The sequence below is a fragment of the Octopus sinensis genome, linkage group LG8 (assembly GCF_006345805.1).
Source record: "Octopus sinensis linkage group LG8, ASM634580v1, whole genome shotgun sequence".
Taxonomy (NCBI): Eukaryota; Metazoa; Mollusca; class Cephalopoda; order Octopoda; family Octopodidae; genus Octopus; species Octopus sinensis.
In genome coordinates, this window is record NC_043004.1 from 18,616,967 (window position 1) to 18,632,301 (window position 15,335).

General features: G+C 37.3%; 1 protein-coding gene and 1 long non-coding RNA gene across 2 annotated transcripts in view; one reads left to right on the forward strand and one right to left on the reverse strand.

Annotated features, from left to right (window-relative positions):
- The window catches only part of LOC115215019 (glucagon-like peptide 1 receptor), a 170,314-nt gene extending 167,014 nt beyond the window's left edge, over positions 1 to 3,300 (reverse strand). Inside the window, exon 1 of the mRNA XM_029784139.2 lies at positions 2,955 to 3,300. Within this exon, the coding sequence (XP_029639999.1) occupies positions 2,955 to 3,044 (90 nt within the window). The 5' untranslated portion in view covers positions 3,045 to 3,300. The remainder of the gene's footprint in view (positions 1 to 2,954) is intronic.
- A 2,638-nt stretch (positions 3,301 to 5,938) lies between these two features.
- Positions 5,939 to 12,170, forward strand: LOC118764500. The gene is made up of 3 exons (XR_005000312.1): positions 5,939 to 6,066; positions 8,069 to 8,181; positions 11,375 to 12,170. It is a non-coding gene; the product is annotated as an uncharacterized LOC118764500 (long non-coding RNA).
- The last annotated feature ends 3,165 nt before the right edge of the window (positions 12,171 to 15,335 follow it).

Genomic DNA, 15,335 nt, shown 5'->3' on the forward strand with positions numbered 1-15,335 from the left:
TATATATGGGTACGTGTGTGTGAAGAGAGAGAAAAGGATACAAAATCAGTTATATACAGTATAAAGTTGTACAGGACAGTAAGAAGTTCACAGAAAAATGTTGGTAGTCGAACCAAGTATCCTTGTGTATGTCTGTCTACACGCTGAGAGTGAGACGGCGTCTCATAAGAATTACAGGCAGCAAAATTAAAACGTATTTCACACACATACATACGCACACACAAAACACACACACATACACACACATATATATATAATCTTTTCTACTCTAGGCACAAGGCCCAAAATTTTGGGGTTGAGGGCTAGTCGATTAGATCGATCCCAGTACGCAACTGGTACTTAATTTATCGACCCCGAAAGGGATGAAAGGCAAAGTCGACCTCGGCTGAATTTGACCTCACAACGTAAAGACAAATGAAATACTTATTTCTTTACTACCTTCAAGGGGCTAAACACAGAGAGGACAAACAAGGACAGACAAACGGATTAAGTCGATTACATCGACCCCAGTGCGTAACTGGTACTTAATTTATCGACCCCGAAAGGATGAAAGGCAAAGTCGACCTCGGCGTAATTTGAACTCAGAACGCAACGGCAGACGAAATACGGCAACGCATTTCGCCCGGCGTGCAAACGTTTCTGCCAGCTCGCCGCCTCATGCACGTATACATAATAGAATTTATATGTGTGTACGCGCATATATATATATATATATATAGGTAAACAGTAAAATAATTACAGACATGGACAAGAACATGAAACACCACAGAGACGACACAAGAACCACAGGACGGGACATTCGAAGCCCTCAGTCATCAGTCAAGAACCAGATCATCTATATATATATATACATATATATATTATATATATATCTATATATATATATATATAATATATATATACTATATATATATAGATATATATATATATATATATATATATATAATATATATATAGATATATATATATATATATACATATGTATATATATATGTATATATATATATATATATATATATATATATATATATATATATATTATATATATATATATATATATATATATATATATATACGTCTGTGTGTGCGTGTGTCTATCTGTTTATTTGTGTATAGTGTGTACTTATATATGCATTTATGTGTATAGGATCGCCAGTTCAGACTAGGAAACATAAGTAGGATTTATGTTAGAAAGTAGTTAAGTTTACAGTAATACAACTCAACTGGGCGGCATGTATACCCACTTAGTGAGGATGACAACTGAAATAACTTGGCGGCGGTTAGATTAAATGGGATCATATTACTAACAAGCAGGCATTTTTTTACAAAACACACACTACAAGACTCGAATTAGAAGGGAGCTTCTGCGCACATCCCAATCCCTTTCAATATTGATACTTATCTTAAAAGGGAAATAATATATAAGATTATGACGCCCCGGTTGCACAGAAATTGAGAAAAATAGGGGAAAAGTTATAGGTGGAATGTCTTTGGCCTGCGTATTCATGGATAACGTGGAATTAAGACAACAGAAGCCGAGATTTATAAACAGCAACAACAACATTCACAAGCACTGTAAAATGAAATCCGCCAATAACGATTAGAGTTACGAAAACAAATTAAAATGTATGTAAAAAATTAGTGAGAGAGAGTAAATTTAAACTATAAATGTAAAATTGCTAAAATATAAGCCAACGCACATTCAAGAAATAGATGTATGCAAATAATTTTAGATTTTAGTATATTATATATATACATACATACATACATACATACATACATACATACATGCATATACTTACCCTTTTTTCTCTTTTCTCACTCTCTCTTTCTCTTTCTCTCTCTTACACACTTACACACAAAAACACACATTCATACATACATGTATGTATGTGCATATGTATATGTACCTGTGTGCACCTATATGTGTGCGTGTGTGTGCGTGTGTATGTGTGTATGTGTGTGTGTGTGCGTGTGTAATAAGAGTAAAACTTTGCACAGTAGGACGACAAAGGAAAAGATGAAAACACCACACACGAGATTTAAACATGCTCACCCCTTATCAGTTATCGGACAATTTTATATAAATATATATATATATATATATATATATATATATATAATATTATATATATATAATATATATATATATACACAAATAAGTTATATGTGTATATAAAATATGTATATGCATATATCGTGTGTGTGTATGTTTGTGTTTATAGTCAGTATTGCAGTTGGTTTCTAAATGTAATAGGAAGGATAAGAATATACTGCTAATAGTTATCTATTGTACAACTTTATAAAGAAAAAAATCTGTTTGTGAACGTATGTATATTAGATGAATATGTATATATATATACATACATACATACACACATACATACATATATACATACATACACACACACACACCACACACACATATATATATATATATATATATATATATATACTATATATATATATATATATATATATATATATATATATATATATAATATAATATATATATATATACAGATAAAGGGTGAAATATAATTAATTTAATAAAATCAACAAATTTCACCTAGTAGTAGTTCGGTATGGAAAAGGACCATATTATATAAATTATATATATATATATATATATATATATATATATATATATTATATATACATACACATATACGTGTATATTTTCACAGCAGATTGATAATTAAACAGATTAAAAACAATGCATACATACACCCCTACATACCTAATTACAAATAAACACCCATACAAAAATGTATACGTACAAGCATACATAGATATTCACGAACACACACATATATACATAATTCACACACACACACACACACACACACACACACACACACACACACAGGTATAATACTCACACGCACGTACGTAAGGCGTAAATGCAAATGTAAAAAAAAAACAAACAAAATACAAGAAAATCAAATACTTACTCCTGAAACTTCCTGTAATAGATGGCGATTTATCAGCATCAACGTAGTGAAGGTGGAAAATATCCGAAAAATTTGTCGAAAGGTGGCCATAATAAACCTATTATTTTCTTTTTCCGTTTTTTCTTTCTTTTTATTCAAAAATGTAAATTATGTGAATCGTTCTTTAAACACGTTTATGCGTCTTCGGTAGTTTGTTACATTCTGACAAAATAGTATAATTTGTTAACAAAACTTTAAAATGAACAGATATATATCTTTGGCATTTCTTAGTTATCCATCTGCTTAAGTCATTATATGCATGTGTGTTCGCTTTATATATATATATATATATATATATATATATAATAATATATATAATATATTATATATATATATATATATATATATATATATATATATATATGTATGTATATATCGTTAGTGATTCAAATGTGGGAGATACGCGGGGGCACGACTTTCCCCTCCCTGCCACTTCAGCTCACGGTGGAGGTGTGTTATTCCGTTTTGTCCCACCTTCCCAATCTTGACCTCTCGAACTTAACTTCAGCGCACCCCAAGTTCCTCAGACCTAATTCCGCCACTGCGTATTCTTAACTCGCTCTCTGGTTTTAAGACGTCAGGTGTGGACAGTGGGAACGAAGTGAGAAATGAACAGGTAAATCGATCAGGTTGTCTTTCTCTTTCACTTTCTCTCTGCGGTATGATTTCCCTTTGTGATTGCGTGTATAAGTCATCTTATTTCAATTAGTTAAAAAACAAAATATCTGATACGTTGAGAAAATATAAAATGAAAGTGTCGTCTTTATAGGCGTTTGACTTCTCAGCTATGAATGCATACGAAATAAAACTATTAATAAATACTGCAGATTAATGCAAAATAGTAATGAAAGCTACAGTTGATAGAATATTTTAGCAACATCAAATATTTTGGGGCGGGGCAAAGGAATTTTTTTTCTTTTTTAACAGGTGTTGCGAGTTCGTTTATTGCTAGATTTCAATATTACGTCTAAGAACGAAACATTGAATCTAAGAACATGTTTTGCTTCTGTATACTCGAATCCATAACATACAAAGTATTAAATAAAATCTGTCAACATCGATATATGTATGTATGTATGTATGTATGTATGTATGTATGTATGGATATACTATGTATACGTCTATACAAACTCATTAATCGAAGGTAGAATGCAATATATAAACAACTGTTACAGACCTTATGCAGCAATATTATCATTAAGGTGAGAAAAAAAAAGGTAAATGATGAAAACCTTAAATCAGAAGAAATGTAAACAAAGTACAAAACATATCAACAGCCAATCTAATAAAAAAACATTTCATTAACTTCCTGACTGCTTCTTTCTTTCCTTCTTTTTTTGTTTGTTTGCTTGTTTTTTGTTTGTTTGTTACTTTTTTTTCACTTCTTTTTGGTTTTGCTTAGATATTGGCAATTCCGCACATTGCCGGATGCAGCAGTTCAAATTACGCCGAATACACACCAATAGTTTTGGGAGTATTCCTAGTTTAGGCAGTTGTTTAGAGGTAGTATTACTAATGGCATATATCATGAAAAAAACCAAAAGTTTTTGAGTTTTACAGTATTGAAAGTACGATATAATATTCCCTGATATTTCAACAAAAATGAAATAATAAATTATTTAAAAAAAGAAAATGGTAAGTTAAGCTACTTTTACTGTAGGAAACTTTAACTGCTGTTAATAAATAATAAAGCGCTTAATTAATACATACTCATGGAATGTTGTAGAAATAATCTAATAAACTGGTGGTGCTTCAATCCCTAATAATAATAATAATAATAATAATAATCATAATAACAATTATTATTATTATTATTATTATTATTATTATAAAGATAGAGGGCCTGAGAGAATTGTGGCTATAACAAAATAATTCTCACATGTAAATCTCAAGGCCAAGTATTCGGGGAAATATAAATACCGAGCTGTGTCGTTAAGAAAGTTCATCTCACAATCACTTCAGGGTTTGATCCGCTGCTTTGGCACCTTCAGCATGTATGTACAATGCGAGTGGAATTTTGCTGATGGAAACTGTACGGAAGCACACCTTATCATATATATGTGTATACATGTGTGTGTGCGTTTGTGTGCGCGCGCGCGCGGATGTATCTGTGCCTGTGAGTGCGTATGTTTACATTGTTTAAAGGATTATGTTGTGGATGTTTACGTTCCATAAGTAGTCACAATAGAATTACGGAGGCCAGTACAAGATTCTGAAAGTTAGTGCAATAAATAAAATAAAATAAAATGATAAAATAAAAGGAAAGAGAAAAACGAAAAGAAAGTGGAATGATTCGGAGAATAAAATTCTCCCTGTAAAGTTTTCACGCAGAGAAAGTAAGGAATAGCTAGAAAGTGGTTGGTTATAATATCGTTGGATGTACTGTATGTAGGAGGAAAGCGGCCTACAGTTATCTTTCTCTGGAACTTTTTTTTAGTGTTGTGATTGTTATTATCGTATATATAAAGAAAACACTATTTCTCGATATTTTCCTCCTTCCATTCTCCTATCCCTCCTCACCCTCTTTAAATTCATCTTATTTCGCCTTCCATTCACTGCCCTCTACATACTTTCTCTCTCTCCTCCTCACTCTCTCTCTCTCTCTCTCTCTCTCTATATATATATATATATATATATAATATATATATATATATATCTATCTCTCTCTCTGTGTTTCTCTTACCATCTTTTTTCACTTTCTGCCCACTCACCCTCTCTCTGAAACTATACCTTTCGCTGCTGTTTAACAGTATTTACTAAAAAAATCGCAGTTTTTTTTTTTTTTTCACTTTTATTCCACACTTTCTCTCGCCTTTCGTGTCTTTTATGATCACTCTCGCTTCATTCCGCCTCTTATCACTTCTTCCTCTCTTTTCTCACTGCTTCCTCTCTTTCTCTCTCTCTCAACTATTGCCCCAGTGTTTATAAGCTATTTGCTGTCAAGTTGGCAGTTAGCGGTTCTCTCACTTCATGTTTTTAATGTCATTCTTGCTACAGCTTATTGTTCTTAACGGTGTTGCTATTTTAACTGCTGTTGTCACTGTTGCTACTATATTCGTGGCTGCTGAGGCAGGTTTGCTTATCTTGTTCACATTATTGTTCTAATGTATTATTGTCTTTGGTATCGTTGATGATGCGGCAAAAAGGTTATAATTGCGATTGTTCGGGAATGGAATGACAGAAACGGTAGCATTTTTTGGTAAAGGCTTTATTATTATTTATTCGTTTGTTAAGGCAGCGAGCTGGCAGAATCATTACCGCGCCGGACAAAATACTTCGCGACATCTCGTCCGTCTTCATGTTCTGAGTTTAAATTCTACCGAGGTCGACTTTGCTTTTCAGCTGAGTATTGGAGTCGATGTAATCGATTTATGCCTTCTCCCAAATTTGCTGGCCCTGTGCCAAAATTCGAAATTATTATTTATTAGGGGTTTCTCCCCCCCCCCCCCGCGAAACAGGGGCTATGTCTATGGACTTTTTTTTTCTAATCCCTTTGAAACTGGTGGAAATAACACAGTGTTCCTTCTGAATATTTACAAACTGAGAGGGTATACTTCAGTGCCAACATTCTGATACAGAAGGACTGGGATGGTGGAGCAGTCCTATCATAGCTATATGTAGTCGGTTGAACGATGTAGTGCTAGCCAGAAATCCGCTTAGATTGGCAACATACGATACACTTCAATATACAGTAATTTACGTTATGGAGTAGTGATGTTGGTAACTTGCATATTTTGTTCTGTCCAAGATGTATCTGTGTCGTTCTATGCTGTATTCTGGTGATAACCACAGCGGAAACAGATGTGGAGAATTTGATTGAACTTGGTTGAAAGTTGTTAGTGTTTGATGTGCATACCATTATCATGCTTCGGGTTTATCGGGTAATGTGTACTCTTCTATACTGTGTGTACATATTTTATTTACGTTTCGCTGGATTGAGTGGGATGACATTATTTTTAGAATTTGCTGAAGTAGTAATGCACATACGTATGGGTGTGTGGAGGTGAAGGGAATCCTGTGGCAGGAACTGTGTACATTGAAAATTGGTGCAACAATAAACTCTGATAATCGCAGCGTCCTAACGAATATTTAGTTTTCGACTGCTAATGTTTTAATTTATAAATTCAACAGTGGTTGATTTTGTCTTCTACCTTCTCGTGATGGATAAAATAAAGTACCATGTATGTATTGGCATTAATTTGATAGTCTTCACTGATTACTCTTACGTTAATATAAAAACTTTTTAAAAATGTGTTTTGTTGTCTTCATTGCTGGTAATACGTGTTACTTTCACTGGTATTTTTTGCCGCCCTCAAGCTTGCTTGTAAATACTATGTAAACGGTTGTGTATGTTCGTCTATACACACAGATACACATTTCTCATGAAAGCTGATATTCAGCAATGTTATATGATTTCATCACACAGACATTCGTAAATATACAAAGACATACACAGAGACATATTTACACATAGAGGCAAACACTGCAAAATTAATTGCAATGTATTTACATATTCATATACACACATATAATGCACACAGACACACACAACACACACACACACACACACACACACACACACACACACACACACACAAGCACACACACGCATACACATGTCTGTGAGTATTGTTGCGCGTATAAGTTACCTGTGTGTGATAGCTTGTTCGCTGTACAATCAAGCCTATAGTTCATATTCATTGAAGTCTAGTTGAATGCACTTCTGCAGGAAAGTAATCCCTATATTTTCATCACTTTGCTTCTAACAATGCTGTATATTCGGATAGCTTCCCTTAGAACCAAGTTTTCTGGAACTAATCAGTGACGAGATATTTTTAAACCCCCTACTTCGGCATCTTATAATATGGTATCGAAAGAAACATATATTCTCAAAAGTTCGTAGTTTTAATAGTACTAAAAGTATTCTCTTTCCAGCATCACTGTTCATGATACATTGTTCTGTTGTGATACATTAGCAGGTACTTAATAAATACTTCTTTACTGGCCCCACCGTTGTGAAAGTTCGGTATATTCGGCCGCTGATTCCAAATGAACCATTCTTTTTTCCCTTTCAGCTCTGGTTTTATATATATAACATACTCTTGAGTATACTGATGCATCTACTCGAACAATGAATTTAGGAACATCGGCTGCAGTTTATATTTTAGTAGCTGATTCCAAAAATATGGTATGTAAATTTCCCTATTAGATTAATTATCTGTTATTTTTGTACAAACACTATAGAATTCATGTCGTTATATTACAAGCTATTAAAACAACTACATATAACTAAAGCTGTTTATTTCAGTATGATAGGTGAAAGAGTACTACGTTAAAATCTATATAATCATTGTAACTCAATATTAGATGTAAAAATAACATATCAAATGATCAGTTGTTCAACACATAAAGAGCTTCTGTTATAGACTTTTCTCGAATGAGATTGAACAGAACGGTCACACTGAATGTTCCAGCAATAATCAATGTATACTAAACCTTACCTGCTCTCTATAATCTGATGAAAACTTTTACCTTGCCCCCAACCTAAATTACAAACACTTTCCGGAAAGCAATCTAAACATCTGTGAATATAATAGACATCGTTGCTTATTTTATCTGCCAAATAGTTTCAGAGAAAGATTTTAACAAGTAATTTCGCATAGGAATCTTTGCTAGATATTGAATATATGACGTGAAATTTTTTATGAACTCTCTTTATGTGGAAAGCCACCAAAACATCCTTGCTTTAAGTTTATGAATCTTCAAACCCTTCAATTACCAGTCCTATAAATGCTTTCAAACAGTCTACAATACATTTACATAAATTCTCTACAAGTAGCTGGTTAATCATCAAGAGAGTAATTTTATCAGCTGAGCTGAAAGGGTATTATAAAGAGTAGACCAATCAGTATTTTTCCTGATCGCTCTTGCTTTCATGACCTTCCCATAGAGTTTTTCAAATACCACAGTCATCTTGTGTCATATTCTCATCCACTTACCCAATGCAGCTCGCACATTTCTTTGCCTCAAACACTGGATGTCTAATCTACTTGCCAGTGTGTATTGCATGACTACCGACTGTTTCTTCACCTCTTATGTTTTCATTACGAGGCTTACTATTCTATAATTCTGTCCCCGTTCAATGTAGCAGAGCTCATGCCTCAATCCGAAAGGACTTCTCCAAAATCTACTATCAGGAGCATACTGAGCCTTCCTTATCTCTGGAGTAATAAAAGCACGTTCCCTTCCTCATGCACCTGGCACACACAAACTTTTGAACTTTGGATTTTTGAACTTTGCATTCTGCAGAGTTATGGACCTAAAGTTGTCAAAACAATCCCCCTTGTTTGGGTATTTTCTCAGCAACGCCACCGCTCCTCAGCTCACAAAACTAGGAATTCTCCCATTCTGTTGCCAGTTGCAGTAAACGTTTGCTAAGAGGTCACCGAAGAAGTCTGGCATGTAAGCGTAAAGCTCGTAGGGCAGACCATTCAAAGTAGGCGATTTACCCCTCGTGCAGCTAGCCATTGCTTCCCGTATTTCAAAGGCTGTTATCGGCCTTTCGCAGCGCTCCGCCTCTGTTGCCGAGAGCCGCGGCAACCTTTCAAGATAGGACGTGAAATCCATCCTGCGACCCGGCTCATCTCTGCTCACGAACAGTTGAGCGAATTGCCGCTGAAAGGCCTCACACGTCTTCCCCGGATCAGTTATCATTTGCCCTTTGTGGTTCGGCAAGGATCGGATCGTGTATTTATTGCCACGCCGTGCCTGTCACTCGGGCCCATTGAACGGCTTTCGTTCCTTCGTGTCTAAGTGCTCGCGTCTCCGCTCTGACAACGCAACATTTGTGTTACGCGTTGAAGAATTGGTCAAGTGCCAATCTCGCTGCGAGCACGTCGGTCGCTATGCCTTTTCTAAGAGCCTTGTCTAACTTCTTAACTATCTCTGTCTCTACTCTGTTTCGTTCTACCGCTCGTCCTTTGCTAAACCTTATCGATTCTATTGTAATCGCCCTTTTAAGGGCGAACCACCATTTGTTGTTGATTATTGCCCCCGTCAACTAGTTCACTAATCCGACTTCTGAAATCTTTACGCGCCAGTAACGACGTGTTTTAGTTTCCAGTAACCGGGTCCGTGTCTGAAGCCTATGTAAGTCGACTGTACAGATCACGAATGCGTAGTCTGTATAGTCGACTACTTAAAACTGGGCAACTTATGCTATCCTTATCTGATACTCTACAAAATACCCTATCTAGATACGTTCTGGATGACCTAATGCGGTTTGCCCAGGACCACAGTGGCACATCCGGAAAATCCAGTCGAAACCTACCAGATAGTTGGAATCGTCTGAGCAGGTTTGCGAGGCTTTTGCCCCCTCCACTCCTATCTGCTAAACCTACACATTCCCACTTTTCATCTAAAACTCCATTCCAATCCCCCTAAAGAGCGCTACGTTCCTAGGAAAGCTTCCAGGCGTTTGAAGAAATCTGGACGTCCTACCCTTGTCGGGGCATAGACGGCAACTAGCCTAAAAGTATGTTCTTCGCTGTCTGTCACGGCCAGAACCACCGGGTTTCCTTCCGGATCCGGTAAGATCGTCCGTATTGCAAGATCCAGATTTTTCTGAATCAGCACGGCTACTCTGCCTCCTGCTCCCGGACGACTTGGAGATATGTACACCTCATAGTCACCGAAAATAGGTCGGAAGTCCCGTGAGTCGAAAATTCTGGTTTCGCTAATGGCCACCACGTCGACATTCAGTTCCCTGAGGTCGTTCAGCAGGTGACTCCGCTTCGAAGGTGACCCCAGGCCACGTACATTCACACTTGCGATTTTGTACACGACCATGTTGTCGGAAAAAGAGAAGACAGGGAGGTGTGGATTGCTCGTCTCTCCCCTTGGCTTGGGGTGTTTCCAACAGCAAATCACCAAGAATTCTCTTGGTGTTCTTCTGGCGAAAATCTCCGATTTCCTGTGGGAAATGGGATTTTAAGTGTGGGTATATTTTTGTGTTGTTTGAATGATTTGTATGTGTGTAGGTAGGGAGAATGTGAGCGTGACAAAACCTTTTGGTGTAATGTTTGTGCGCGCTATTATATATTTCGTTAATTCATCGTTGTTTGAATTTCTTGCCATGTAGTTCGTAATGTTGCTGTCTTTATTTTATGTTTGTTGTTGTTGTTGTTGTGGTGGTGGTGGTGGTTGTGATTGTTGTTGTTGCGTGTGTTGAATAGCTTGTGTTTCAGGTAATGGAGGTGGTGGTGCCGATGCATTGTTTGTTTTTGTTGTTTTGATTTTTTTCCTTTCCACTTTTTGAGTGGATGAGGATTGTTGTTGTTGTTTATTCTCCATATGTATATTTCTCCTTCTGTCTCTTTTAGGTTTTTTTGTTTTCAACTGCCAGTCTTTATCGCGGACCGTCTCTCCAGCTGTGATGTACACCCTCTTTGCATCCGGAACTAGAACATCTTCGGGCGCTGAGAGTGTTTGGGTGAACTCGGTGTCGCTATGGTTGTTGGTGTTGGTGGTGCTATGGCTGAATCTGCTGATGGTGATGCTGCTGCTGCTGTCACTGGAGTTCTGGTGGCCGTTGTTGGTGTAGAGAGGGAAGCCCGTCTCTATTTTTCGCTTAGCTTGGAGCAATCGACTTTTAAATGCTTAGGTGAAAAGCAAAAGTAGCACTTTGTTTTTCTTCCAACCTTGACAGGAATTATGCTGTCTCCAGGAAGAAAGATCTGGTCTGGGATAAGATTCACATTCTTTTGTGTTGTTTGAATGAAGAGTTCTTTAGTCATCCCAGACCAGTTTTCCTTTTTGGTCTGATGGGCATTGAGGATTTTTGAGTTTTTCTCAATGTCTACCATCACTACCGCAATTAGCCAAGGAATGGCTATTTCTAGCGGCACCTGCTGGATTATAGCTTTTGCCGGTTTCTGACCGCAGTAGTAAAGAACTAGCAACAGCTTCTTGCTTTTGAGGGGAGTCAGAAATTGGTGTTTGACTTCTTCTTCGGTTTAGAATCGAACGTCCACCATTCTATAGACCTTTCCTTTCTGTATATATTCCTTTAGATTCCAGGCGGAACCTAAAGCTTGTTGTATTAGAGCCTTTTTTTGGCTCTTTCCATCCTCCTTGACTTTAATCCAATTGTACGGTACGTCACTGTGTGACATATCGTAGCTTGGATTGTCTCAGGTGGGGTATTCAACTTTACAGCTTGTCCATCTTTCTCGATTAGTTGTCTAACATATTTCAGTTCTTCAGTTCTTCAGTGTTTGCTGGAGAGATGATTTAGTTACTCCAGCGAAAGAACACTTTGAAAGGTTGTTACAAGCCGTCGTAGCGGTTTGCTTCTTAACTCTTTCATTGTCTTTGTCATTGCTGTAGTTGCTTTTGTTATTGCCGTTGTTGGCTTTGTTGTTGCCTTTGTCACCTTTGTTATTGTTGGTGTTGTGGTGGTTGACGGTGCTGCTGATATTGTTGTTGCTGTTGCTGTTGCTGTTGAGCGAACGGTCTTCGTCCCAGAGTTCGCAAGATGGGAGAAGTCCGAAACGTGGTCCTTTGCTATTCGTAAGACCCGCAGAAGAGAAAGCAGGTCAACTCTCAACACCGAGAGCATCGACGGATGGATGAATGTGCATCCAGGCTCAGCGGTTGCGTAGGAAGTCGGGGACAAGAAGCAGGAAGAAAGAGTGAGAGAAAGTTGGGGTGAAAGAGTACAACAGGGGTCGCCCCCCCCCCTGCGGAAGCCTCGTGGAGCTTTAGGTGTTTTCTTGCAATAAACACACACAACGCCCGATCTGGGAATCGAAACCGCGATCCTCCGACCGCGAGTCCACTGCCCTAACCATTGCGCCTCCTGTTGTTGCTGTTCCTGCTGTTACTGTGATTTGCAGCCAACTCATCCGCTGTCTCGCACACGGAAAGGCCTTCACCGCGTACACTCTCGAAGCTAATGTTTTCCCCCCGAATAATATTGCTAAAGACTGAACATTTGCTTTTCAAAAGATCTGAGTGATCTTCATTGAAACCATTGGCTCCGTTGTCTCTCTCGTTCGTTTCCTTGAGAAAAACACAATTACATCGTCTGTGTTTTCTTTCAGACCGAAGTCGCCTCGCACGCTTGCAACTTCTCTCATTGGCGCTTGGTGACGCTCCTCACTTTCTCCCCCTTTTTCACATATGAGCGTCACCGTGTTTTCTGTTTACTCCATGTTGGTGGAGAAAACGCACACAATTTTGAGTTAAGGAAATAAAAACAACTGACCTGCCCCCACCCCCCCAAAAAGCTGGCAGACAAAATAGGAAATAAACTCACCACTCAGCAGCAAATAACTTTTTGTCCATGATGTTATAAACTTAAAGGGTGCAAATACACTATTATGTGATTTTTCTTCATAAAATTCACGGAGCGAGGTCATGCTTGGCTTGCCAGGCTGACGGCAATAATAATGATAATAATAATAATAAGGATGATGATGATGATGATGATGATGATGATGATGATGATGATGATGATGATGAGATGATGATGATGATGTGATGATGATGATGATGATGATGATGATAATAATAATAATAATAATGATAATAATAATAATAATAATAATAAAAGTAATAGTATAGTGACAACATAATAATATAATATAATGATAATAATATAATGATGAAATTAATAAGCCTGTAAATACAGTTAAATCAGATAACATGATTACGATCAAAAACATAACGACCAAATTACTTTAGGTCCTACACCATCTCATGGGAATGAACTTACAAATGAAAAAAGACTACTTTGGGTAGGAATATTTTGTGGTTCAGCTCCACCCCATAACTTCTTCCTAAATGCTGTTCGAAATTTTTTTAAAGCTTTAGATAAAAACTTCTCTAAATCTAGCCCATATCATAAAACCTTTAATAGACAAACGGTTAAACTGCCATACTTTAACATGCGTAATATTACTGAATACATATAAGATTTAACCGCAGTGAATTCAACAGTGCAAATTTTAATACTACAACCACTGACCATCTAATATTACCACTCCCAGCCAACTGATTCCAAGAATAGTGCTATTAAGGATATTCGATCCGAACCCGTCATACCTACCAATAACCCGACTAAATTTGTTTTATATGACTGTCGTAATAAATCCATGTGTCCTATTAGTAACCAGTGCCTTAAGAAAAATATAATGTGGAGGTGCTTTATCACTGTTTATATTGGCGCGTCCTGTTCTTCATTTAAACTTCGCTGGAATAATCACAAATCTATATTTATACATAAAAATAAGGCTAATAGTACATAGGTAGCTTAATTTGTTTATTCTATCACTGATAATAGCATTGAATATAAATTTCTTGGTCTATTGTATGTAATGCACAAGGGTGGTCTTGACTGTATATCTGAGGTGAATAATATTTTTAATCAACTTGCTGAATTACCTTACACTTAGTTATTATATCAATATTAATAAACTTCATGACTTACATCAATGCAATTTCATAATTCCCAAACTTAAGCTTTATTGTAATTTAGTTTCATCTTAATAATAGATAATGTATGAGACCATATTCAAACATTCCACTATTTGTAGTCGAGAGAGGCAATCGTCAACAATCGGTGGTGGACCGCCCTGAAGTGGGCGATTAGAGTAGAACCGACAGCGTTTAGTAAAGAGTTAGTAATAGAAAGAAATAGATTAGAGGGGAAACTAGTTAGCAAACTAGAAGAAGCGATTAGTAAAGGCATCGCGACCGACGTACTATGAGCAAGAATAGCTCTTGATCCTTTCTTTGAAGCGTAATACAAAGGCTGTGTTGTCAGACATAAGGCCCTTGTGCTCAAACACCACGGAAGTAAAGCCGTCCGATGGGCCTGAACGGTGGAAACGTGACGTGAGAACAAAACCACAATCACGTCTTTGACGGATCGGGACGGCCTCGTGCCACTCGGTTCCGAACAAGTGTGTGCGGCTTTCCAGCAGCACTTCGTGCAGCTGTTCAGGAAGGATGATGAGTTGATGAAGGTAGAGGACTTTATCCTGTATCTGGACGGCCTGCTGCAGCTCTCTGCGGCGGACGCGAGGTTCTGCGAAAAGCCGACAACAACCGCTGAGATTGGAGTTGCGATGAGCATTTGCGCAAGTTATGAATCGCTCATTTTGTAGGTCTGCCCTGTGGATTCTTTATGTTCATGCCAACTTTTTTTGGTGGCCTCTTCTAGACGTCTACCGTAATTGTCAGCACAACATCAGAATTCCCGGTGCCGTTAGCCGGGTAGTGATAATTTTGCTAAGGAATGACGCCGGCAAAGGGAACGTGCTAAGGAATGTTTGGCCC